The sequence below is a fragment of the Ursus maritimus genome, unplaced genomic scaffold, assembly GCF_017311325.1.
Source record: "Ursus maritimus isolate PB19 unplaced genomic scaffold, ASM1731132v1 scaffold_33, whole genome shotgun sequence".
Taxonomy (NCBI): Eukaryota; Metazoa; Chordata; class Mammalia; order Carnivora; family Ursidae; genus Ursus; species Ursus maritimus.
This window is the reverse complement of record NW_024425897.1, coordinates 17,021,708-17,046,610: the sequence shown is the minus strand read 5'-3', so window position 1 is coordinate 17,046,610 and position 24,903 is coordinate 17,021,708. Positions and strand designations below refer to the sequence as shown.

General features: G+C 43.4%; 1 protein-coding gene across 1 annotated transcript in view; it reads left to right on the top strand.

Annotated features, from left to right (window-relative positions):
* FBXW8 (F-box and WD repeat domain containing 8) overlaps nucleotides 1-24,903 on the top strand; it is a 116,376-nt gene that overhangs the window by 31,020 nt on the left and 60,453 nt on the right. Inside the window, exons 3-5 of the mRNA XM_040619883.1 lie at nucleotides 1,580-1,744; nucleotides 4,535-4,623; nucleotides 17,643-17,800. Coding sequence (XP_040475817.1) covers nucleotides 1,580-1,744; nucleotides 4,535-4,623; nucleotides 17,643-17,800 — 412 coding nt within the window. The remainder of the gene's footprint in view (nucleotides 1-1,579; nucleotides 1,745-4,534; nucleotides 4,624-17,642; nucleotides 17,801-24,903) is intronic.

Below are 24,903 nucleotides of genomic sequence, written 5' to 3'. Positions count from 1 at the left end.
GCTTAACCGCTGTGCCACCCAGGCGCCCCTCCCTTATTGTTTCTGACAAATGCACTGGAGATAAGACAGAGGAAGCTTTGAGTCAGGTCAGATAAAGACAAGCCTCTAGAACAGACCTTTCCAGCAAGCTGTCAGACAGGTAAAATGGTGACAGTTCTCTGGGGATAGCACACGTGGGCACCTGTAAAGCCATCTGGCCCTTCTGGTGACTGTTAGGCTGCTGGTTTTTACAGCTACCATAGTTGCAGGCGATTGGTTTTCAAGGATACTATGGAGTTACCTAGGGTCCTGGAGGAGGAGGATGGAATTAGTGCAAGTTAAAACAACATGAAAGTTGTTGTTCTTACCAAGATTTGGCCATTTTTCTTGAATAAATGCTCCTCAGAATGTTGAAAGCCTTTAGTTAATTGCCAAAGTTCTGAAAAAGTTGATTTTTGACAATTTTTGGCAGTATTGTTGCTTGTATGTAGGAGCAGATTTTTGGAGATCTTTACTCTGTCATCCTGAAAGTTAACTACCTATCAGTACCTCATCAAATGAGGAACCCTGGTGTAATGAGAGTCTGCTATGCACATGCTATGTGCACTCTCACCTACTTTGCCTCATGTTCCCTTTCCTTGTCTGTATTCAGGGTCTTGAAGTGGCCCCAAGGGAGTGTTAAGGAGCACAGGTTACTGTAAACCAGTGGTCACGACTTTCCCTTTATTAGGAATGAGTCTTAACCTTTACATGGGCAGCAAGGGTTGAGCACTTAATCCCACATTACCAGAATGTGCTGTAGACCCAGGATCATGTTGATCTGCTGGATCATTTTTCTCCTCTTGCCAAGAGAGTCCATCTTTTGCACTCTAGCTATTGCACTCTAGCCAACTTTGTTCACTGTCCTATGAGGAAGTAAACCCATCAAATCCCCCTAAGTTAGGCTTGGAGGACAAAATACTAATAGTGAAAATGGCCATTTCCTCTGTATACTGTTGGGGTTTGAAATTCTGTCCAGACACATTAATTTCTCTATATCAGATCTTACAGTCCTGGTGAACAGCTTGAGTTTTCTGTTAAAAATTTTTGAAATCTATACATTTAAAGTCTAAGTTTTTGTACATAATATCAATTTAAATTTCTCATATGACCAGAAGTGTTGAGTTATGGATATTTATTTTGTTACAGCCTTTTATTTCAGAGGCCATCAGTCTCCAATTGTATGAGAAGAAATACAAGTGCCTATTGGTAAAAAGTAAAGAGATTCTTGTCGGAAAAGCTGTGTATGATTGTATAGCTATGTTGCAGTTTGCATTTTTTGCCTTTTATGTATTTGTGTATCTTTTTCTTACATGTTATATAAAAATTTAACCAAGTCATTTAAAATGTGATATGAAACGGAAGAACAACAGTTTTGAAATCTTGAAAAATAAAACTGGAAACATTTGCTTGTATTTTTTTTTCACCTCAGGGTGTTTTGTTAATGAGACATTTTATACTGCCATAAACTCAGGGCAATAATAAAGGTGTTGATTGATTTTTGGATGACAAGGGGCTTCTCTAATTGCAGAATTTGACATTTGTGTCACTTGTGTTTTAGGTGAGCAAGACGTGGAAGGTGATTGCAGAAGACGAAGTGCTCTGGTACAGGCTGTGCCAGCAGGAAGGGCACCTTCCCGAGAGCAGCATCTCTGATTATTCTTGCTGGAAGCTCATCTTCCAAGAGTGCCGAGCCAAGGAACACATGTTAAGAACCAACTGGAAGGTAGGCAGTGGCCAATATCATTACCTGTAGAAGAATAGCCTACAAGGACACAGGAATCCAGGCTCTGGCTGAAATCCGGAGTCCCTCCAATTATAGCCGGAGGTTAACTGCCAAAAGCAAAGAGAGGAGTGTGGTGAGAGTCCTGTCAGCTGCTCGTGATTTGTTGCCCATTTTGTTCGCCGTTAGAGTATCTGCCCCCATTTTCAACCGCACTACTTGGGAGCATCCTATTCTCTAGGAGAGGAGGGGCGAGATCAGGTGTCAGTCCCCTCCATTCTGGTGGTTAGGATCTTTGGAGTACTGCTCAGTGCAGCCTCCTTTCATTTTGGCCAACGCTGGTGGACCAAGAAAGCCAAAGCACCACCTGAATGCAAAAGAGGAGCTGAAAATGCTGTTTCCAGTAACTATATAAGAGGGAGATTTTAAACGTGTCTAAGTACCGTCTTCTCTCCCCTCACATAACCCACTGGCTTGCTTCCATAGCATTTATCACTTCAAAATCTCTACAGAAATATTAGATCACAGCTAAGAATTTGCACAGTGGAGTGTTTCTATAGGACATAACTGTCAAGAACTGCCTTCCATAAAGCTGTTTTGAGGCATGACAGGCACCAGTGTGGTGGCGGGGCTTCCTCCCACCTGGGAGCTGGATAGTCCCTTGTATGGGAAGGGTAGAGCTGTACATACTCTCTCCACTCCTGTAAAGGTCAATCCTAATAGACTTTGAGATCAACAAGCTTTTGCTCATTACTGATGGTGATAGATGGCCTGTGTGCTTGTCCGTCCCTGGTCACCTCATAACCTGATTAGTGACGGATACTCTCGATCTGGGTGAACTCCCACAGTTTCTAGCAGAGTTAATGAGAGCAGTGTTTCTTGAATTCCGGGTTTCTCGACCGCAGCACCAGTAGTGTTTGGGGCCAGATAATTCTTTTTGGTGAGGACTGTCCTGTGTGTGGCAGGATGTTGAACAGCTTCCCTAACCTCTACCTAGTAGATGCCAGTAGCCTTCTCTACCTGCCCCTAGTCGTGACAACCACACGTCTTCAGATGTGTCAGATGTCCCCTGGGGGGCAAAATCGCCCCTGGTTGAGAACTACTTGGCCAAGGAGAGCTAGCATAGCCATGCTTTCTTAGACCATTAAGACACCCCCGCTAAAGAAGAAGCACCCGGGCCCCACAGCTGTGTGCTCACCAGGTAATAAACTCATGCAGAGGCCCCCAGTCCTCTTGCCGGTGTGCTCAGTTGGGCCTACATGAAGGACGTCAGTGAGAGGCAGCCACGAAGATTCGACGGTGCTACTTAGATAAGCTAGGTCCAACCCTGCTAGAGGGGCTGGAATTTAAGGTGAGCTGGCAAGTTGGGCATTAAAGGGGGCTCTGCCTCCAGAAAGGAGGGAGACTTTCATGCGCAGGGGAGCTGGAGTGTCAGTGACCACCAGCTCAAATTCAGAGATGTCAGACCCTGAGAGAGCACAGCAGCTAAGTTTCTGCTTCTTCTTGGGTGATAGAGAAACCCACGGAGGGAGGCTGGTACGTCCTCCTCATCTGGCTGGAGGCGGCAGCAGCGAGGGTGTTTAGAGACCTCCCTGTAGGCATCTGGCCCTTCATAACTGTTGCAGGTTACATGCAGTTGAACAAAACGTCCAGTTGTTTTTTCTCTGACAAGCACAAAGCCGTTTGTTTGGTAAGCATTCAATAAATGGTTGTTGATTCGGTGAACTGGAGTCAGACTCTTTGGAGTGTCTCGGCCCATTTCCTGGCCCTGTTAGCCATGAGGACTACAAAAATGAAGTGTGAAATGACAGATCCTGCGCTAACTGTAGTGATGGAATTCTTACTGTGATTCTAGAAAGGAAGCCCTATCAAAGCTTGAAGAGTAGTGTTAGAGCAAGTTGCTTTCCCTTCGGATACCCCCATTTTCTCCTAAGTGTGGCTAACAGCAGCCCACTCGTCGGGTTGTGGTGAGGGTGACGAATGCCCCTCCTGCGCAGCATGGCCTGTGTCCAGTGTAATGAGCTTTGGACAACATCACAAAGGGCCATATAGTGGGAAACACATCTGTCTCTTGTCTCTCCACCAGCCACCTGGTCCCCTCAGGAGCAACATTTGTCATGGGCTTTAGGGTTCCCTTCAAAAGTACCGTTTCTGGGGTGCCTGGGTGGCTCAGCCCGTTAAACAGCTTCTCAGCGGGGAGTGTGCTGCTCCCTCTTTCCTCTGCTTCTCCCCCAGCTTGTGTTGTCTCTCTCTCTCTCTCTCTCTCACTCACTCTCAAATACATAAATAATCTAAAAAAAATTTACCATTTCCCTGAACCTCTGACCTTGCAGTCATCTTTGTTTCCCCATCCTGATTTTTATCTCTTTGTATGTCCTTGCTCGTTTTATCCTCTGAGTGTTCATAAGGGTTGTTGACAGGTAAAATATCATTAAATACCTTCTGTCCTGTCAACTGAACTTTCTAAATACACTGGATGCATTTCTTCAGATACCTGTCCCTGCTAGCCTTCTGTGGGTCGTAGGTGTGCGATCACACATTGCCTTAATATCCTGTAACCCCCTTGAGCGCAGGCGCAGCTGCTCACGCATCCCATGCCCACCCCCCCACCCCCCGGGTTTCCTGTGTGCTAACAACTGATCGTGTTAGTTGTCCTCTTTGTCCTTTGGAATGCCCCAACTTTGAGCACAATCATGCGGGAAGAAATGGCTGGGGAACGTAGCTGGAGGTGTAATGCTGGCTTCCGGGGGTCCCAAGAACAGTATAAACTGCATCCTGCTTTTCCTTATGCAGAATCGCAAAGGCGCCGTGAGTGAACTAGAACACATTCCTGATGCGGTTTTGTGCGATGTGCATTCCCATGACGGCGTTGTCATTGCCGGGTAAGCAAACGCAATTTTTCACTTAATGATTAACTCTTCATCTGAAGGTCTTTCATTTTTCATGTGCCACCCTCTGAGTCCCAGTGACGTTATCTTCCCCTGAGAGCACGTTCCTTCCCATGATAGCCTGGGTTTGAGATGGAAAATCTCCATGATTCTGTTGTCCAGTATTCAAGTCTGAAGTTAGCGGTGAGAAGTGAATGGTGTGGAATGTAGAGCTGTAATCCATTTGTCTCAATATGTCTTTCCTAGCTTTTAAATCACTCTTGTGGCATGTTAGGTTAGATTTTCATTAAGGCAAACAGTCTGTATTTTATGAAGACATAAAAAAGTCAAGCAAGAATAATACGTGTTGGCACAAACAGCCTGTTCTTTTCTCTTGTTCTGAAGCCGTTATTATGAAAAGGGCCGTGGCCACACATAATCTTCCTTCCCCACCACACAGTATGTATTTGCTGCTTACCTTGTCCTGAAATAAGCTTTTAGTTGTCTTCATCACCAAGAAATTTAATTTTAGCTTCTGTAAATTCCTGTGGCTTCTGTTCCAAAAACCCCTTTCATGAATTCTTCCTATTTTACTAACAGAGATGCAAAAACAGTTTGTGTATTTCTTTAATGAGACTGGTCTTTCTTTCTCTTTCCACAATGAGAAGACCAGTTTCATCTTTGGATTGAGAAGCAGTCTTGAACTGCAGTCTCAAATTGTATACTTAATGCCCTAAGTAGAGACCAGGACACTTAATACCCTGAGTCTGGATTGGCTTTGGGGTGAGCCCCCCCCCCCGGAGTGGTTCCTATCTGGAGGAAACCAAAAATGAATCTTGGCCTCAACAGCTTGGTAGTAGGTGAGTCTTTTTCTTTAAAGAAGACTCTTTGCTTAAGAAGCATTCTTTAAAGGGCACCATTGGAGTTAAAACTCCGAACAGATTATTTTAATGTTTTGTGATTTACAATGCCTAGAAAAAGTATTTTTGCTTTAAAGTAGATATGCTCAGAAAGAACACTTTTCCTTAGCTTTCGTTTTGCTGGCCACAATTTAGAGATTAATGCCCTTCTTGGGTGTGCTTTAGAACACTGTTTTTAGAAAGATGAATGGACCTGAAATCCAAAATTCTGTCCATTCAGTTATCAGTGCGGCTTTAGGCTTTTGCCTCTCATTGCTAAAATGTGGGCCTAAGAGCTCATGCTGCATAAGGTCCATTCTTCCTACAAATTCTAAGACTCCGTGACAACTCAGAAAAGATTTCTGTCCTTCTAGCTTAAAGGGGTCTCCCGGTGTGTCAGGAGGCCTTTGAGGATAGAATGTTGAGATTGGACTGAGAGTCATAAAGGAAATTAGAGATAGAGGTGATTTTAATCTCCAAAGCCACGTATGAATTTATCTGGACATGGACCTCACAAAGGCAGACTGGCCACGAGTCCAGATGCCAGCCCTTCTTTTCCTGCCTTTCCGTTCCCCTGAGGTCTGCTCAACATTACAGATGATGCCAGCACAACACAAAGCGATGGCAGAGTTTCGTGGATCGATAGGATGAAACGTGATCTGTGGGTCAGAGAGACTCCTCCCGGCTCCTCTTTCTAAGAGAACCTTATGTTTATGGCCTAGCATCGGACACTTCAATCTTGCTTGTGTGTAGAGCATCTTGTGTTTATCATTAAAATTTTATCCGGTGGTTACGATGCTTGTTTTCTAGGTCAGATCTCGAATCTCTTTTCATTTGAGACAGTGGTGTTTGTGGTTACCTCATTCCCAATCAATGTTGTATTCACCCGGCTTTCTGCAGCTTTGTATCTCCAAGGAGCTGCTTACAGAGACACTGACCACTTCACCATCTCTCTCCCATCTACTTAGCTTGTGTTTCTCTGATTTTCCTTCTTCGTTTCCTTTTTCTCCCTTTGAACATAGGCAGAATTTGTTCAGGGGCTTAAGTTTTATGTGCCTAGAACTAAACTGTGTAACATTTTCGCATTGAAACCTATTAGGTTTATTTCCTTAGCTGACAGCAAATGCTATTGGGAAGAAGCAAGAGGGGAGCACCAGGGTGGCTCAGTTGGTTAAGCATCTGCCTTCAGCCCAGGTCATGATCCCAGAGCCCTGGGATCGAGCCCCACATTGGGCTCCCTGCTCAACAGGGAGCCTGCTTCTCCCTCTCCCTCTGCCATTCCCCGTTTGTGCTCTCTGGCTCTCTCTCTCTCTCTCTCTCTGTAAAATAAATAAAATCTTAAAAAAAAAAAAAAAAAAAAAGACATTCTGCGTCTTTTCATGCCTTTGTGTAAAAAGTTCCTGGTTTGGAGTCACCTAGAGTAATTTTTATTACAATTAGCCTTGCAGTTGACCCCGGCTTGGGTCTGCCTTACTTTTCTTTTCACTCAAACCAGAGTAACCTTCCAAATACTCATTCACTCAAGCTCACCCAAGACCCAGAATACTCATCAATTGAGCAGGACCTGGACGACGTCTCTTACCCTAGGCTTGTCTTTCAGCAGAGGAAGTAGATATTGTTAGAACTTTTGATCTTTTGCTCTATTTTCCCATGAGTCTTTGTTTCCCTTATGGTCTCATAGATAGTAACTTCCAGTTACTTTTCCTTATGTCCCCAGCCCTTTGAAATTTGTTTCCAACGTAACTTTCTCCTGATTACGCTCCTCCAGGTACCTTTGGCTTTTCCCACAGTTCCTGATTGTCTCTGGCCACGTCTCTCTCTCTCTCGATCTCTCTTTTTTTTTTTTTAAATCGAGATATAATTCATATACCATAAAATGTACCCTTTTAAATTTTCAAAGTCAGTAATTTCTAGTATATTCACAAGGCTGTGTAACTACCACTCTCTAATCCCAGAACATTTTCATCACCCCAAAAAGGAACAGTCTTCCTCCTTTAAGGTCCAGCTCCAGTCTTGTCTCCTCCCCGGGGTGTCTATAGCCCCCTGGCCTACTAAGCCCCACCCCAACATCTGCCTGCTTCCTAACTCCCGGAGAAGTGACTGCAGCTTATAGTGTAACTTCGCCTTAATTAACATTTTTGTTTTCTGTTGTGGCTTTACTTTGAAATAATTTACTTCACAGCCATATATTTTCTGTGCAGTTAATTTGTAAGGATCTTTTTTTTTTTAAGCTAGAGGTAGTATGTAAAATGAAGTGCCCCACAGTGCTTGCACATTATTTTGTCTGAAAGAAGCATTGCAATTTAATAGGCAGAACCCCTCCCACCTGGATGCTGCTGTTACGTGGAAAACTGGAGAAATCCCTAATTTGTCTGATCCTTGATTTCTTAGTCGTTTCCACTTAGAATCATGTCATTTTCAACCTGGAAGGAACCATAGAGGTTAACTGTTCTGAAACCCTTCTTTTGCGTGGCTGCCTGAGGCTTGGAGGGCTGGCGAGCCGGGAGTGGCAGGCGTGCACTGCACCACTGCACCATTCTTCTGCAGTGTCCACATGGAGAGCCAGGTGGTAGGGCTGCCTTCCTGAGCCCTCATTTGCTACTCCAACAGCTCATCTTCATTTTGGGTTTCTTTTGTGGCATATATCACTCTTAAAAATGAAAAAGTGGTAGTAAAACCATGTTCCTGCAAAACTATTAGAAAGCAGAGAAGAGAAAAAGCCACCTAAATCCCAGCATGCTAACATAGCCTGTGTTATGGTTTTTGTGTACATGAGTTATTGTTTTTTTATGCACATTTTTACATAATCCTAACCTACCTTCTATTGTGGCCTTTATTCCTTGCTAAACTGAGATTTTTTTCATGTTACATGCTTTTCATTATTTTCTTTGATTTGTTACAGAAATTCCTATGATATAATTATATCCTAATTTTTTATTCATTCCCCAAGTATTGGACATTAAAGTCATTTCCTGGGTTTTGTTAGTATATGATGTGAATATTTTACACAGAGGTTTGCAGATTTTTTCCCCTTTTCAGTACTGCCAGTCTTTAAAAATTATAAAACACGCGCTTATTGGGGTGCCTGGGTGGCTCAGTCAGTTAAGCATCGGCCTTCTGCTCAGGTCATGATCTCAGGGTCCTAGGGTGGAGCCCCATGTCTGGCTCCCTGCTCAGCAGGGAGTCTGCTTCTCCGTCTCCCCCACTCATGCGTGCTCTCGCATAAATGAAAAAAATTATATTAAACACATGCTAACTATAGAAACTTTAAATTGCATATAAATGTGTAGAGTAAAGAGTCCTACATCTTTCTTTATCCCTTAGTGTGATTATTTTCTTAGGCTAGAGTCCCATTAGTGGAATTATTGGATTTAGGGGAATGAATTTTCATATTTTCCAGATTAAGAAATTATTTTTAAAAAGCCCTCATAACTCTCCATTTCCTTCCAGTCTAACTTTTTGGTTTAAAGTTTCCAAACTGTCCCTCAAGCCTGCTCTCCTGAATCTGCCTCCCTTCTTTCTGTCGGTGCCATAAATAACAAGAGAGGACACATTCACGTCTTAACGTTCCTACGGTCTGGTTTCCGTCCCAGCGCTTCCACCAAGCTACACTCTCTCACAGGTCGGCAGTGTTGGGTCTTGTTAACTGTATTCCTCTTCAGATGGTGGAGGTGGTGCACTGAGCAGCTCTGTACCCTCGGAGCCTAGCACTGGACCCAGGACTCACACTTTGAGGAAAGTGTGTACAGAATGAAAACTCCTCACGCTTCTGAGACCCTGTACTTTCTGAGCCTCTTTACTGCATCTTTCACCTGCCCAGGCTCCTCCTGTGGCCCTTCTTGCCTTTCTGTGCTCTCACTTGGCCACCTAGCAGTGATGTGCAGTGTTCCAGAAGATACCTGAAGCAGTTGTTGTATTTGCCGGGTAGATAAGTCCTTCAACTGTGACAAAGTAATTCAGACACAACCTTTACTTTGGTCTCTCAGCCAAAATTTCCGATTTCTTTAACCTGAGAAAAATTTGTGTTCAGAAGCCACCAATCTCCATACTGTTAACACCCTGTCTCAGAGCTCAGCCTCCGGCTGCATTTTCTCTGTGGTGGGGTCGCACTCCTGAAACTCAGTGAGTGTCGACTTGTGCTTTCCTGAGTATTTAGAAGAAGAGAGATTATCGGGAAAAATTTATTGATAATAAGTGATTAGGAAGTGTGGTTTTGGTTTTTGTTTGGGTGATGACAGCTCTGAGGATTTTGAAATGTTTCTCAAAGTATGTTTATCATTAAAGAAAAAGAACAGAAGAAAGGAGCATATGAAAACATCCCTGTCCTGTTTTGTGATGCTGAGACTGTTCTTGTCCCCAGTTGCACTCTGGAAGCTAAGCGTGTTGAAAACAGATGACATCATGAGTTCAGAAAGGCCACATTCTAAACCTGAGCTGTAGGTCTAGTTATAATCCGCTAGAAGTAGATTTGCTTTACCGCCACCTAGTGAAGGAGAGTGTCTCAGGTAAGACTTGCAGGAGAAAGTCCAGCTGGGGCTCCCTAGAGGCCAGTGCCAGCTCTGCTAATCATTAAGCTGTTAGCTCACCAGAAGCTTTTATCAGATGCCCAGGAGTATGGTGGTGGTGTACAATAAACTCCCTCCTTACAGTTACTTAAGATTCATAAGTCTGAAGCGTTTCAGTTTGCATAAGAGAGCATACTTCTCTATTCACGTTAGGACCCTTTCCTCCCCTTTTGGTTTAAAAAATATCAAGCACCCTCTTTGTGTTGAGGTTTTTCTCAACGTTCCTAAATGTGTTTCTACCTCGTTTCCTACTGCTGTGATCTTGCCTTTTTAAGGTCCGGTTTCCACCTTTACTAGAAGGAACAGTGACTGTGTATCAGTGTTTCTCCTCTGCCAAGAATGGTTGGAGGGAAAATTATCATTTAATGTTGCAAAATATTAGCTCTCTTCTTTCCCTTAAAATATCGTTGTCCCATTTGGTCTCCTGCATTTCCATCCACCTCTGTTCCCTTTGAGGCAATTGTGCCCAAGCAGACGTGCAACAGAAGTGCCGACGCCTCCCTCTAGCAGCCAGGGGACTTCTGGCTGTTGTTCCAGCTTTTATCTTTATTAGCTCTGTCTGTCCACACAACCCGGACGTCAGGGTTTCCAGTCTTCTGTAGGCTGGAAGCAACGCTTTGAGTTTCCAGTTTATATATATATGTAAAATCTAACGTCTGAGTCTCTGGTTCAGTTTGCACTTGCAGTGGAATTTTTCCATTATTTGTAATTAAGAACTGTAGGAAAACAACAGTTCAAACACAGTCCTGCATCTAAGGTAACTTGAAATCCCCTGCTTTTAGCCATTTTTTCTCCACTTGTGTCCAGTAATTAAAAATGTGCCTTTTCGTTGACCATACCATGCCACAATATGGCTTTGCTGTGAAATTGTGTGTATTTGCCCCGAATTTTAAAATATATTCTACCTAGGAGCTAAGGTGGCAAAAAGATGGGTTTTAATACTTGGCTAGTTTCAGGTGAATGTATAAAAAATGGATAATACCTGTGGATTGCTTTGAGACTCTTAAGATAACATGCTTTATAGAGACAGGTGATAAAGTTGTGTTAGACAAAATATACCTCACTTAGGGCTTTCTATCTTTCTCCTTAAAGAACTTTTTCTCTTGACGGTTTTTCTTTCAGCCTTTGTTTATATAGATTTTGTGCTGCTGTTCATTATGACATTGGACTATTTCCCATAAGGAATTCGATCATTACCCGTTAGGGACCTCTTTTTAAAAATACTTCTAAATTTATTTATTTTCTGCTGTGAGGTATACATGCTCTTCTGGTAAATAAGTCTGAGGTAAGGTATTGATAAGAGACTGGAGGAGAGCATTACATTTATTATATCCTTAATGAAGGAGCTCCAGAATATCCTTAATAAATACTGGTGAACTCATGACTGCATTTATCCATCTCTAGTTCTCCAAGGAATAATGGGAAGGGCCACAGCTACAATAACTCTGCATAACCATCATTGACTCTGACTCTATTGATTGTGATTAACCAAGATGTATGGAAAACAGTTTTAAGTGTGTAGTGCATGTATCTCGTAAGGTCCATTAAGATGTTCATTATTTTTCAATTGATGCGTCTTAAGCTGCACTTGATGTCTGTAGTAGTGCTTTTCCGCAGAAAGACTGCACTGTGGGATTGAGTTCATTTTGTTAATTGCATAATACAACACAGTCATGTTTCATAGAAAACAGTAAATACTCTTGATTTCATTGATTGGTATTCTTTGGTTATTACTAAATAAAGTATGGAGTATGTGAATAGTTCTTAAAGCCTCTACATGGTAAGGGCAAAAATGTTTTTTGAAATGTAGGTGCTGCATTTTTAGGGACCTCTGCCCAATTGCTTTATAGGCTTCTGTCCAGTTCTGTCCTCTGAGTTTAAGTTGGGAGAGTCATTCATTGAACATTTACTAAGCCCAGACACATATTGCAGACCCCTCCCTTGCTCCCAGGCCGGCAAGAGGTACAAGCCCAGCCGGTGGCAGAGCAACATGGGGGATGTTGGGGGAGGAGGGAGAGCAAGGCATCCACTGTAAGACCCTAGGGAAAGGCACCCGGTACGGGCTCAGCCAGGCCGGGTTCTCCTGGAAAGTGACTTCTCAGCTGAGTCTGGAAGGATGATGAGTTGGCCAGGTAGAGTTTTGTATGGGGCAGGGATGCAAATAACTTGCTTACCAGCTGCCACTCCTCAGTCCCAAACCAATGGTGGGCGTTAATAATCCAGCACAGTATTTATTTTTCTGGTAAACTGGTGGAATACAGCTTCAGAATCCTTCTCAACACAGGCAGCTACCACCAAGGTACTGGATTTGACACACAGACCATTTGCTAGTCATGGCCTAAGTCCTCATAACAAGGCTCCTTTTGGCTGCTGGGAGTACTTGATCAGAATAGAATTGTGGTTTCATGTGGGGGCGGTTGTATGACTATGGCTCTATAGAGGCTGAAGTCGTATCCACCGTCCTGTATGTCCTCCCACATCACCTGCGGAGTGCATGTGGGACGCACCGTTGCATCTGCCCGGCCTCACGCTCCTTGCCAGCATACTGAGCCTTTTTTGTTGGCTTCTTGCCTTCTAGTTAAAGACAGTGGTAGAATTGATGGGTTAGGTTCACGGGCTGTGTCCTGCAAGCCTGAGTCACAATACTGAAAACGATAAATTCCTTATATTGCACTTAAACGGGGATGGTCCTTAAAAGCCGTATTTGTTTAAAGACACTGTCATCTGAGGAGGCAGCCTGGCTTGTTGGCTAAGCAGCAGTTTGAGGAAAGCTTGGGGACCTGTTTGGATCCCAACTGTGCCACTAAAATGTTTTTTGTGACCTTGGGTAAGTCACTTAACCTTACTTACAGCATTCTTAAATCAGAACAACTCCCGAGGTTGTCATGAAGAGCCTTGGGGGGGAAAATGTTTTTAGCAAATAAGCTCAGGCCCCAGGAGGCAAAATGCAAACACCCCCTTCCGTCTCCCCCACAAGAAAGGTTAAAGGTGGGGTTTTGTTTTGTTTTTAGCTGTACAGCCTTTCTTCCTTTTTCTTCGGGTCTCTTAGTCCAAATGAGTAGTCTTTTTCGTGGAAACTTAGTAGTTAATGGAAGCTCTTTGGTGGTAAATCATTGTAAATTGGCAATTGCTCTGGCCTGCCGAGCTTGAGAGGCTCTAGTCTCGTCCTTTCAACAAAAAATCAGCTGTGGTCTCTGACCTATTTATTTGGAGGTAACCCTGCCAAGCATACAAAAGATTGGGAAAGCATACAGTTTCATTGGTCTGTGCCCTGGACTGGGACACCCTCACTCATTTGGAAAAGGCTTCTTTCTCCTTCCGTTTTTCTTTAGTGCTCTTACATCAGCTAATATATTAGTTGCAGTTGTACTTTGCACAGACACTAATTAGAGAGCCATCAACATTGGGGTCCAAAGGCTTACTGACAATGCAACTGTCATAGTGGCGTCTTAATTGGTTGAGTGTAATTGTCATTAGGCAGCGATAAAGACATCTGGAGCTCTGGAGAAAAATCAGCTTTTTTTCCTACCTCCCTTCGATATCTGTTCTTGCTTCTCCTGGCCAGTGTTGTTAAGCATTTTTAGATCATATTTAGGGTTTGGTCCAGTTCCCTCTGCTCCAACCATTGTTTTACCCTCATGAAAATGTCTGTTTCTTTAGCACAGGTTCATTAGCATGGAGTCTGATCTCCATTGCTGTGGCTGCTCAAACTTGCATTAGATTCTAGAGCCTGGTGCTGGGTCATCATGTGGTACCTGCTGAAACGGGATTTATTCTCTGTTTCCCTCAAAAAGGAGACACGGAGTCTTTCATATTTTGCTTCCTGAGTCATTCGCATTATGCCGTTCTCCTGCTCTTTGGCCATGAAGAAAGGAGTTAATGTAAATGGATATCTTTGTTTTTTGTTTTTTTGTTTTGTTTTTTAAATGGATATCTTTGAAAATGTTCTTTACCAAAATAATTTAGCTTATCCTGTGTTTTTATAGATATTTTAATCCGTTTGGAAGTAAATGCAAGTTTAACATCTCTTGATATGTGTGTTCTGAGTGTTTCACTGATCATCAGCAGTGGAAGGTGGGCAATAGAAGTAAAAGGTGCCACTCAGACTAGTCAGGTTGTTAATTGTGGGCACCCCCTTCCAGTCACTGTATGTTATTAGCTATGCGTAAGGCACTGTGATGGAGACACAGCACCGAGATACGGCCTTCTCAGGGACTTGACAACCAAGTTGAGATGTGGAATGTAACGATGAACGGCATTTCTTCAGATACAGAGCAGTTGATACAGTGGTAGTGGAGCCAGAGAAAGCTTCATAGAGAAAGAGGGTCTGTGCTAATAAATATTGAACGTTTGGTAGGCTTGTGCTAGGCCTGTGGTTCTCAGTCTTGCCTAAACTTTGGAAACGCTGATGCCTCGTTCCACTCCCAGAGTCCGATTTCAGTGGTCTGGGTGTGCTTTGGGTATCAGGAGTTTGGAAAACATCCCAGGTGATTCTCACGTGCAGCCAATGTTGGGATCCACTGGGCTGGGTCGCCAGGAGGGAAAACACTCCAGAAAAGTGGATAATATGGGCAAAGATGCAGAAGCAAGAGTATATGGAAGCCAGGAATGGCAGACTTGCCGGAGGCTGATTCATGCTAAGGAAGAGCAGAAAATGAGATTGGGAAGAGGGATCGAAGCTAGTTTGTGGAAGGATCTCTGTGCTAGGCCCAGTAATTAAAATGTCATCAATAAGATGTTAAGGCCTGAGTAGCTAGAGGGCTTTCTAAGTGTCAAGTGCTATTCTAGTCTGACTCTTCTAGTTGTTGGACCCATAGCTGTGAGCAAGACCCAGCCCCTGACCTTAGAAGCTTATAGGTTCTTGGGGGAGCTGGACAGATACACACACACACACACACACACTTGCTGTGAGAGGAGTCTAGGCTGCTGTCACGTAGGCTAGATCACAGGGGTACATGGTCCAGTGTGAAGGGGAAGGGAGGAAGGGAGAATGATTGTGTCTTCAGTACTTTTGAGGGCTTGGCTTATGCAGGGTGATGGGGCCCTGAGGCGCTGAGGGGTTTGGACCAGGGCCGCATCCCTGGGGAAGGGAACGCAGAGGGCAGTGTGGGTGGGGCTGGGGGCGTGCGGGGGAGCCACTTGGTTTTGCACCAGGGACTGGGACTGATGCGGTCGCTGAGGAAAGGCAGGAATTCCGCAATGGGCTTGTTTGTGGTAAACTGAAGCCTTTCGAGGGGAGCATGGGTTTAATTCTAGACATGCGGCGTCTCCGGGTGAATGGGACAACATTTTTTTGTGGAGGGAAAGCCGCGCGAGGACCCGGTAGACGTTGGTAGAGCGCCCTTCTCTGTGGGAGCCCTGCCAGGGGTGAGAGCGAGCGCGGCGTGTATCTCCCTGCGCGTGTGGCCCGGCAGTTCGTCAGCTTCTGGTTTTGTTGTCCTGCCTCGGAGCTGTGTGAAGGGGCTTTGGGGCTGGAGCTTCGGGCCCTGAAATGCTCTCCTCTCTACCCCTCTGCTGGCCGTGGGGCCCCTGATGGGGCGCAGAAAGGGCCCTGCGAGAGCGTGCGCGGCCGCGATGCCGCTCATCAGAGGAAATACGTTTCCAGGTCCTGCAGTTCTCACACCCCCACATTCGCTTTATGTGTCTTCCTTTCACTCGCCGTCTCTGCATTTCTGATGGCGTCCCCATCCCTCTCACCTTTCTTTTCTGAAATGGCTCTTCCCTTTCACATAGAACTTAAGAATCTAATCATGCACAGTCTAGACATTCAAGCATGTTATCTCTGTTCAGTGTCTGTATAGCTGAGCAAGTGGCCTTACTCCAGGGAATGCCGGAGTTGTTTTCTGGGGTGTCAAGGTGAGCCCGGTAGATTTGGCGTAGTGGTGTGTGTTCTTGTATGGGGTTCCTCATTAAGAAGGGTGATCTGGAATGCTGCCCGGAGGACCTAGGAGCCAGCGGCCGTGCTTTGGCTATGGTGATATCAATATCTACCCTTGTTTGTGCATCGCCAGGCTGAACAACACTCGTGGAGTGAGCGTTCCTATTTACTGGGAGATCAGTGGTCATGCAGAGTTCCTCCAGTCCAATTTTAGAAAGCACGTCTCTCCTACTGGCTCTTCACACCACACGCGCACTCTCCAGGCACTGTCCTGCAGGGGCCAGCCGAATTCTCCGACCGAGGGAATTCGTGAGACAGAATCACCTTTGAATCACATAATGTATATATTTACTGTCAACAATTTGAGGGAGGTACTGCTGCATTCAGTAAATGAAGCACTCACTCCTTTATCAGAATGTTCTTAGTTTTTTTCTAGATATATATATATTTTAAAGAATTTATTTATTTGAGAGAGCACATGCATGAACAGGGGAAGGGGCAAAGGGAGAAGCAGGCTCTCCGCTGAGCCGGGAACCAACGCGGGGCTCAATCCCAGGACCCTGGGTTCAGGACCTGAGCCAAAGGCAGATGCTTAACTGACTGAGCCACCCAGGTGCCCCCCCCCTTAGTTTCTTTAAGAAATGTGACATGAGAAGTTGATCTGTAACTACTTCATAGATGTATCATGTGATAGATTTCAGTAGTTAAGATCATCTCTGAGATATACCTGAGTCTTTATAGTTTTAATGTGGGGTCCAAGAAATCCTGAAGGAACTATGGCCAGGGCCTCAAGACTGTGAGTCTGCTTAAAACTGGGCGCCTATCTTTGTGTTTGTGTGGTACATCGTTAGACTCTTAAAGCATTTCTAACATGCCTCCGCACGGTCAGTTGATTTACGTGTTGAACCAAACCCTCTGTAGCAGATGTAAGGAACTTAGCATAAATACCTCGATGGCAGGCAGCACAGCACCTCGTCATCTGGTCATTCCATTATCCTCGTGTCTGAGGGGCCTCACGTCTGAGCAGGCTCTGGCCCTGCCTTGGCTTTGATGGAGAGAGTCATTTGTTGGAGTGGCAGTAGTAATAGGAGAGAGGAGTGCTCCTATTTTCTAAGTGGGCAAAACCGGGCAGTGTCATGCATTTCGGCAAGAGCTTTTCATGAGAAGGCAGCATTGTCTGGCTGCTAAAGGCAAGATTTAATTGTTTCAGCAAATCAATTAGTCTTTAGGGACTTTAATCAGTCAAATCTGATGCATGGATGAGGCATTAGAAAGCTCATGCCTGTAAGACCATTAGTCCTTAGCATTTCTCTCTCTGTCTGTCTTTGGTGTATGTGTGTAAATACTGCGGCTTCTATAGATTTCTGCTAGTGATCCCTTTGCTGGGAGAACGCAAGGTAGTAGATGGGTTATGATAGCCTAAGGGAGATCTTGATATCCAGGGTTGTAGTATAGCGTTCTCATTTGAATTGTCATCGTCGTGCCGTGTGAGAGCATGAACCATGTTCACAGCCTTCTGTCATCTAAGTGACATTTTCTCCTGTTGGAATTACTCATCGAAACAGCATTACAGGAGTGGTTCCCCACTGACCAAATCTTATTTCTCCCTTGTTTTAAGGCTCTCCCCATTTTCTCTACTGTGGCCCTGCTCTCTAGTCCCTGTTTGGAACCAAGTGTGCCCTTCTTTTCCAGATATACATCAGGGGACGTGAGGGTGTGGGACACCCGCACCTGGGACTACACAGCCCCTTTCCTGGAATCAGAGTATGAGGAGGATGAGCCTGGAATGCAGCCATATGTCTCCTTTGTGAGGATAAACAGCTCGCTGGCGGTAGCGGCTTATGAGGATGGTAAGTAACCGCAACCCTCCTCCCTATTAAGGAAAAAAAAAAGCTTTACAAAAATTAAGCAGCTGTGGCCGGCTCCCCCCTGTAATCCCTCCATACATACACGTGGGCACACACACATGTTCACACACATACACTCACTCTTGCCTTTATATGAAGAAGTTGGCCAATAACCCCTCCATGCATTAGTAAGCAATGGAGCACAGCACCCAGTAAGACTGGTGTTTAATTCCTACTGGAACTGGCGGGCTGGGTGTCAGTGCCAGACACGAGGCTGGCCAAGCCATCTTAAGCAAATAGCTTGTTTGGTATAAAATATTAAATATACTTGGCCTACTTTTCCTTTAGTCTCTGCTCAGTCCAAAGGGAACGGGGAAAACGGGATAGACAGATAATCTGTTGACAAATATGGAAATAGAAAAATAAAAGTCTGTGCCTACCTTTTCCTGGTGCTTACATACCATACAAAATAATTTATGGTGATGTGTTGTCTCTCTGGGAGTGATAGAATTCTTTTTGTGTATGAGCAGCCATGGATTTACTAGGTGAGGAAAATCGAATATTATATTTACCTAATAGGAATAGTAATTTTGATGGCCATGATATCCTATGCCCCTAACTTTCATTATGTTGTGACGTTGGAATCTCTAAAAGCTTTGTTTCCCCACTTGCCTGAGTTGGACCGCGAAATATTTTGGAATCTCAGTCTTCATGTCATGGCACTTTTGCACATCTTCAGGGTCAGTGGAACAACCACAGTGTCCGTGGTTGGCTCAGAGGGACAAAGCTGTAGTAAAGTAGCTAAGGGGGAATTTTATATCTATATGTCACTTAAAAAAAAATAGGGCTGAAATCTTAATATTTTCAATATATTCCTTTAACAACATGAACTCTGTTCTTTTAGTTTGACATTAGTAGATCCCATTGGTAGATTTTCTTTTCAGCCTCTAGAAATTTAGCTAAGCTCTTTTTGAGGTATACAGTATTTACTGTTTGTTGAGCTGCTGGGTAGATAACATAAGATCGGCTTGAGTGTGTTTGCTACTTTCCAAATTGCCATTGAGTTTTTCTAAAAACCGAGTATACAAAGGTTGTAGTACAATTAGAATCCTACAGTTTTAGCATCCTCTCCTAGCCTCCCTCTGCCACACACATGCCTGTGTGCACATTCTTCTTCAGATGGGGGAAACTGGGGCCCAAAAAGACCAGCTAGGTGATTTGCTTGAGGCTGAGTTGTGAGTCCAGTAGTGAATCCAGGAGTGTGACTGTCCCAGGCCGCTCCGGGGTTGGAGTGCACGCTTTATGTGCTACTAAACACACCTGCAGAGATGTGCACCCGATTGATTGGCACCCTCGTGTCTCCTGTCTTGGGAGCTTGAAAACACAGCTTGAGGACAGGGACTAGTGTGCCACCAGTTTCCCATCATTGGTCAGAAGTGTGTTTGTCCCCCTCATCCCTCTTGCTGCACAGAAACATCGGGAAACCCTGTAGATGGGGAAGAGAAACTACTTTCTTTGGCAAATACCTGGTAAATAATGGCCAAAAAGTATTTTTAAAACTTGATTTTAAAAAAATTATAGTTAACATTCAAGCAGAGCAAAAAAAAAAAAAAAAAAAAAAAAAAAAAAAAAAACGAAACAAACCCAAGAAAACCCCATAAAATGTTAAAGAAAATATATCCAAAAAGAAGCTGAAGCGCTCCTCTCTTGCCTCCTGCCTCTGTCCCTCCCCTTGCAGGTCTTATACACGGGTCCTACGCTATGTACTTCTCTGCACCTTGCCCTTTGTTTTTATTTTTAACACAGTGACACATCTTGGTATCTTTCCGTATTGGCACTTATAGGTAAACCTTACTCTTTTTTAGCCTGAGTACTATGGCATGATGTGGCTGTATTTATAATTTACTAGAGCCCTTAATGACGCACACTTGGACGGCTTATTTTTGTTATTAAAAACAGTGCCGCGAGCAATATCCTCAAATACCATGATGGACTTGTGCAAGTATAGCTATGGGGTAAATTACTAGTAATTACCGGGTTGGAGGCTACACACGCTTTATGTTTTGATAAATATTACCAAATTGCCATCCACAAAGGTTCTACCAGTGAATGGTTGCACCACCATATATGAGAGTGGTGGCTTCCTCAGGCTGGTCTGATGGGTGGAAATGGTATTTCACTATTGTTTTCGTTAGCCTTTCTTTATATGGATACGTGAGCACCTTTCCATGGTCTTTTTTTTTTTTTTTTTTTTTTTTTTTTTTCCTATTTCTCTGAAAATTCCTTGTTCCTGTCCTCATTTTTCTCTGGCTTACCTTTTCTGGTTGGAAAGGGAAATAGTCCTTGCCATACCTATCTTACTGTTTTTTCGGTTGGTCAGTTACTCTTCAATGAACTTTGTTTATGGTTTGTTTTTCTAGGTAGTAGTTGTAGGTGTGTATAATTTTAATTTTCTAATCCATAACTGAGTGGGTTTTATTTTGTAATATAATGTTTTTGACTAAGTACTACATTTTTAGGGATGTAAGATCAAACCAATAGAAACAGTTACACATTGAGAAGTCTCGAGGGAGAAGCAGGCTCCCCACTGAGCAGGGAGCCTGATGCGTGGCTCAATCCCAGGACCCTGGGATTATGACTTGAGCCAAAGGCAGGTGCTTAACGGACTGAGCCTCCCAGGCGCCCTGAGAAGTCTCACTTTTACCCACTTTTGTCCACTCCGTTCTAAAGCAACTGTATGTTTTAGTTCTGTCTATCCTTCCAGTATTTATATACTGCAAATATGAATATTCGTATTCTCCCCCTCTTTTTCTTAAATGAAAGATAGCATGTTACTTTATATTATTCCACACATTGGCTTTTTTCACTTAATGATCTGTCTTGAAAGCTTGTCCATGTTTGTATATAGAAAAACAGCCTCCTTTTTGTCCCCCCCCCCATACCTGTACAGTACAAGGACTGTGGTTCATTTACACACCCCCTTATTGAGGCATTGTTATGTTGTTTCAGACCTCTTGCTATTACAGCATAGCAAAAAACCTTACCTATAAGACATTTCATGTGAGTACAGGAGCGGTAGTTTCCTATAAAAGTTATGAATCAAAGGGTAAATGCAGATGGGGTTATACAATTTTGCCCTCTCACCAGCAAGGTATTTAGGTATGCCCATTTCCTCACAGATTTGCCAGCAAAGTGTGTTTCAGACTTCTAGGTATTTGTCAATTTGATAGATTAGAACTGGTATCCAAATGTTGTTTCAATTTACATTTCTCTTAGCCTACGAATTTTTTTCGTATTTGTACCTGCTACTTGTACTTCTTTCTTCTAATAAGCTATGGCCTATTTTTCACACTTGAATCTTGACCAATATAGAGTTTATCCTGTGACAGTATAAAATATGAATCTGAGAATATTTTTTCCAGCATCTCATATTAGAGAGCCCATAACTCCCTACCTCACTGGTTCAAGGTGCTGCCCTTATTGGTTTTTAGATGTGAGATTCTCTTAGTACTCAGCTCTGTTTCTGGATGTTACGCTCTGTCTAGTTGATTATGTTTATACCATCACGTTGGTGTTGTCTTTCTGGGTTCCATGGCATGCTCAGGGGGAATCTCCTCTACTCTGAGATAAGGTTAAAATCCATAGTACTTACATCGTTTATGTTGAATCTTTGGTCTGAAATTCATTTTGGTATTAGGATTGTGTCTTTGGTGAGAACTCTTGCATTTTTACTTCTCTTCTCACTCTGAGCTTGTTTTACCAGTCTGATTGGGGCTTTACTATTTCTGGGATACCCAACAACTTTTCCTTTTTCTCCCAGAGCTCAGGTGGCAATGTCTTTGGTCTCCCTTCATTTTAACAGATTGACGCTGTGATATTTATACCAACATATTCATGAGTAGCTACTTCTGAGGCAAAGACAGATTGAAACCATCAAACGCATATTTTTCTATTGCTCCTTTTCAGGAGTAGCGAACAGGCACTTCTTAGGCAAAGCATGGCAAAAAGGAAATGTACCTTGTGGGGTCTGCTGTATAAAATTTGTGACTGTGCCCGACAGAAGAGAAGAATAAGATGATAAAATGAGTTAATGAACTTCAGCTTCCTGGCTGTGCCAAAGGGAAGCTCTGTAGTCACTGGGGCCCTGTCGATGGCCTACACACGCATCCTCCGCAGAAGGAGTCCGCTCCAGAGGGGAGATGGAAGCCTCCGTGGGAGAAAGTCTAAGTCATCCCTACAGCCTTTTTCGCCTCCTTGCCCTGTAGGAACACTGTACACCCACCTGGGGTGTTGAGATTTGGCAAGGTGATCCACAGTTGTGATTTTTTGAATTCCGACCCACTGGCCTCATATTTCTTCTGCCTTGTTTCCGATTGTCAGCACTGGCCGTCCTCCAGTTTGATTTTACCACTAATTGTGTTGCACGTTACCATACCGAAATGAATCAAATCAAAATGCTTTTCCTGGAGCATTAGATAAAGCAGGCGAAGGTTCTGAGTAATGAGCAGATGCTGCTAATGCAGGGACAGTGGAGACCTTGCCAGGACTCCATCTGCTCCATGCTTGCCTGCCTCTGGCCCCGAGCCACAGCATTAGGGAAGGCGGTGTACTCGAAACCCTACTCCCCGTTCACAGAGTTTGTCTTGAAAACTCACTATTTGGTGAGAAATGAGATTACACAGTTCTTAGGTGCAAAGAAGTTCTCGTTTGTCCCCCCAAGTGGAGAAGAGAGACCAGACCCAGTGCATATTAGCATGCGGAAGCCGAGATAGGATAGCCAACAGTCGTCTTTATGTGCTGCCATCAAGCAGGGCAAAGTGGCTTATCCACTTCTGCACTCCCAGTGCAATTGTCTGAACGCACACATGCTCCATTGTCCAGGGCTGTGCCCGCCCTGGGCCCGAGCAGCTATGATTTCTCATTTACTGGCGTAGTAACAATGGATGGGAGTGGGTCTCTCCAGGCTGCTTTTTAGCAGAGAACAGTAGGACCATGTTTTTGTTAGACAGCTGTGATGAAGAGTGTGTGCTTTTAAAACTTTATTTATAATTTTATGTTTAATTAAAAAAAATCAGTTCTTTGATAGTTTTGCTTATGTCTCTTTATATGATGGTGACATTGGAATGTAATGACATAACCTTTGAATGTAATACTATACAATAAACAATATTCCCCACCCCCCAATCAAGATAGAAGTTTTAGAAGTGAAGCATTAACATGCTGAAGCATTGCTTGGGAGATTGCTAAGACAACTGGGTGTGGGTTGTAGAGATGATTTTTTTTTCCCCTTTGCCAAGGCCTGCTTCTGGTCATTGTTCTCTTAAAAGTTTCAACAACCAGTTTTTGCTTGAAACCTTTGCCTATCCTTAGGTCTAGGGGACTTAGGTATTTGACAAAACAAAATGAAACAACTTTCTGATAACCCCAAAATACCAGGTATAGTCCTTGTAAAAGACAGGCTACTTTTATAACATGAACAGTGAACAGTAGGAACGCTCACCTCTTAAAGGTACTCAGAGTGGAATTAAACACTGAAATACAGACTTCCGAACAGAGATGGTTCTTTTGGTATTGAAGGATTTGAGGAATTGAACTTTAAAGTTGACTGCCATTTGGCATGGTCTAGAGTGCTAGACTGTGTTTCATAGACAAACCATCGGGATTATGCTTATGTGATGGAGGAAGTTTTTGAATAAAAACAAAGTTTTTCCATTTTTCAGTGAGAAGAGTTTGAAATTCTATTTCACACTTGCTTATGTATGCTTTGGACTAAATATGCATTGTAAGTATTAGGGCAGTGTTCCTCATATGGGAGTCTAGAGAGAAAATCTTGAGCAGGAGCTGTGAGATCTCTAGGAAACTTCTTGTTTTTTGTTTTTTTTTAATCTGTATTTTTATAATAATCTAAAAAAAAAAAAAACCTGGATCCTTTGACCTTGTAATTAAACCATGCTGCATGATCTCAGTATTTGAGTTTGCATTTTCTGTTCACAGGCTGTTGGCACCAAGTGATTACCTACATGCCTTGTGATTGTTTTTCATGCTGAGGGGTCCACAGATGACTTTTTATAGAGGTCTGCGAGCTCTCAGATTTAAGAAACACTGGGGAGGGAAGTTCTCGATCAATTTCTACGATAACTACAAATTTTTGAATTTACTAGTGAAAATGAAATTATTTTTCTCATGCAGAAAGTGGCACATTAAATTTGTAGTATGAGATTTGGTGTTAATCTTGTTTACTGGGGTGGTTTTACTGAAAACTGATTTTTAATACACAGTATGATGCATAAATTCAAAGTAGCTGTCCTGTGTTATTAGAGTTGAAGTTAAAAATGGAAAGGAACAATAAATAGCACAGGGTATCTTTGTTGGGGGTTAGAGAAATAAATTGTTCATGTTCTTAAATGTACCTAATGAAATCCACACATGAATTTTTTTTTGAGGCTGATAAATCAAATTTTAAGTATAAGAATTTAATTTCCCTTTTAATACTTGGAATTTTGATTATAGCATTTATTCTATACTAAGCACTAGGGCTGTGCTAAAGCAGAAGTAAATATATTTGTGGAACGTATTTGTTTTAAAAGCAAGATGTGCCTGCCTGTCTGCCATTTCAGTCAAAAAGTCATTAGGCAAGCTACAGTGGAGTAGAAAGGCAGCCCCGTGGGGCCCAGGACAGGTGGGGGAGGGAGTCTGAGTGGAACAGTGGCCTGGCGGGTTGTGGGAGGTTGGCAACATCCAGGGAGATTGAGCAGGTAAAGTATATTAAGGATAATGAAAACCAGTTTTCTCACTATTGGAGAAGGGAGTTACAGGTATGGAAAAGAGATATCCAGATGAATCCTGTGGGGCTGGATTGGAATGGGAGGTGTTGGTGTGGAATTCCTGGTTTTCAATATAGGTAAGTAAATAGAGATATCTATGTGTTTGTATGGAAATATGTTCATGTATGTCCTAGCCTCATTTGCTGTGAAGGTGTAGAAAAGCAGCAATAGTCCAGTAGCAGTGAGCATACCTAGTGCTCAGATCTTAAAAATACCAATCTCCACTAAGAGGAATCAGGGCTCCTTGGCAAAGAGGCTGACTCCAGGGTGGGGGTAGGGAAA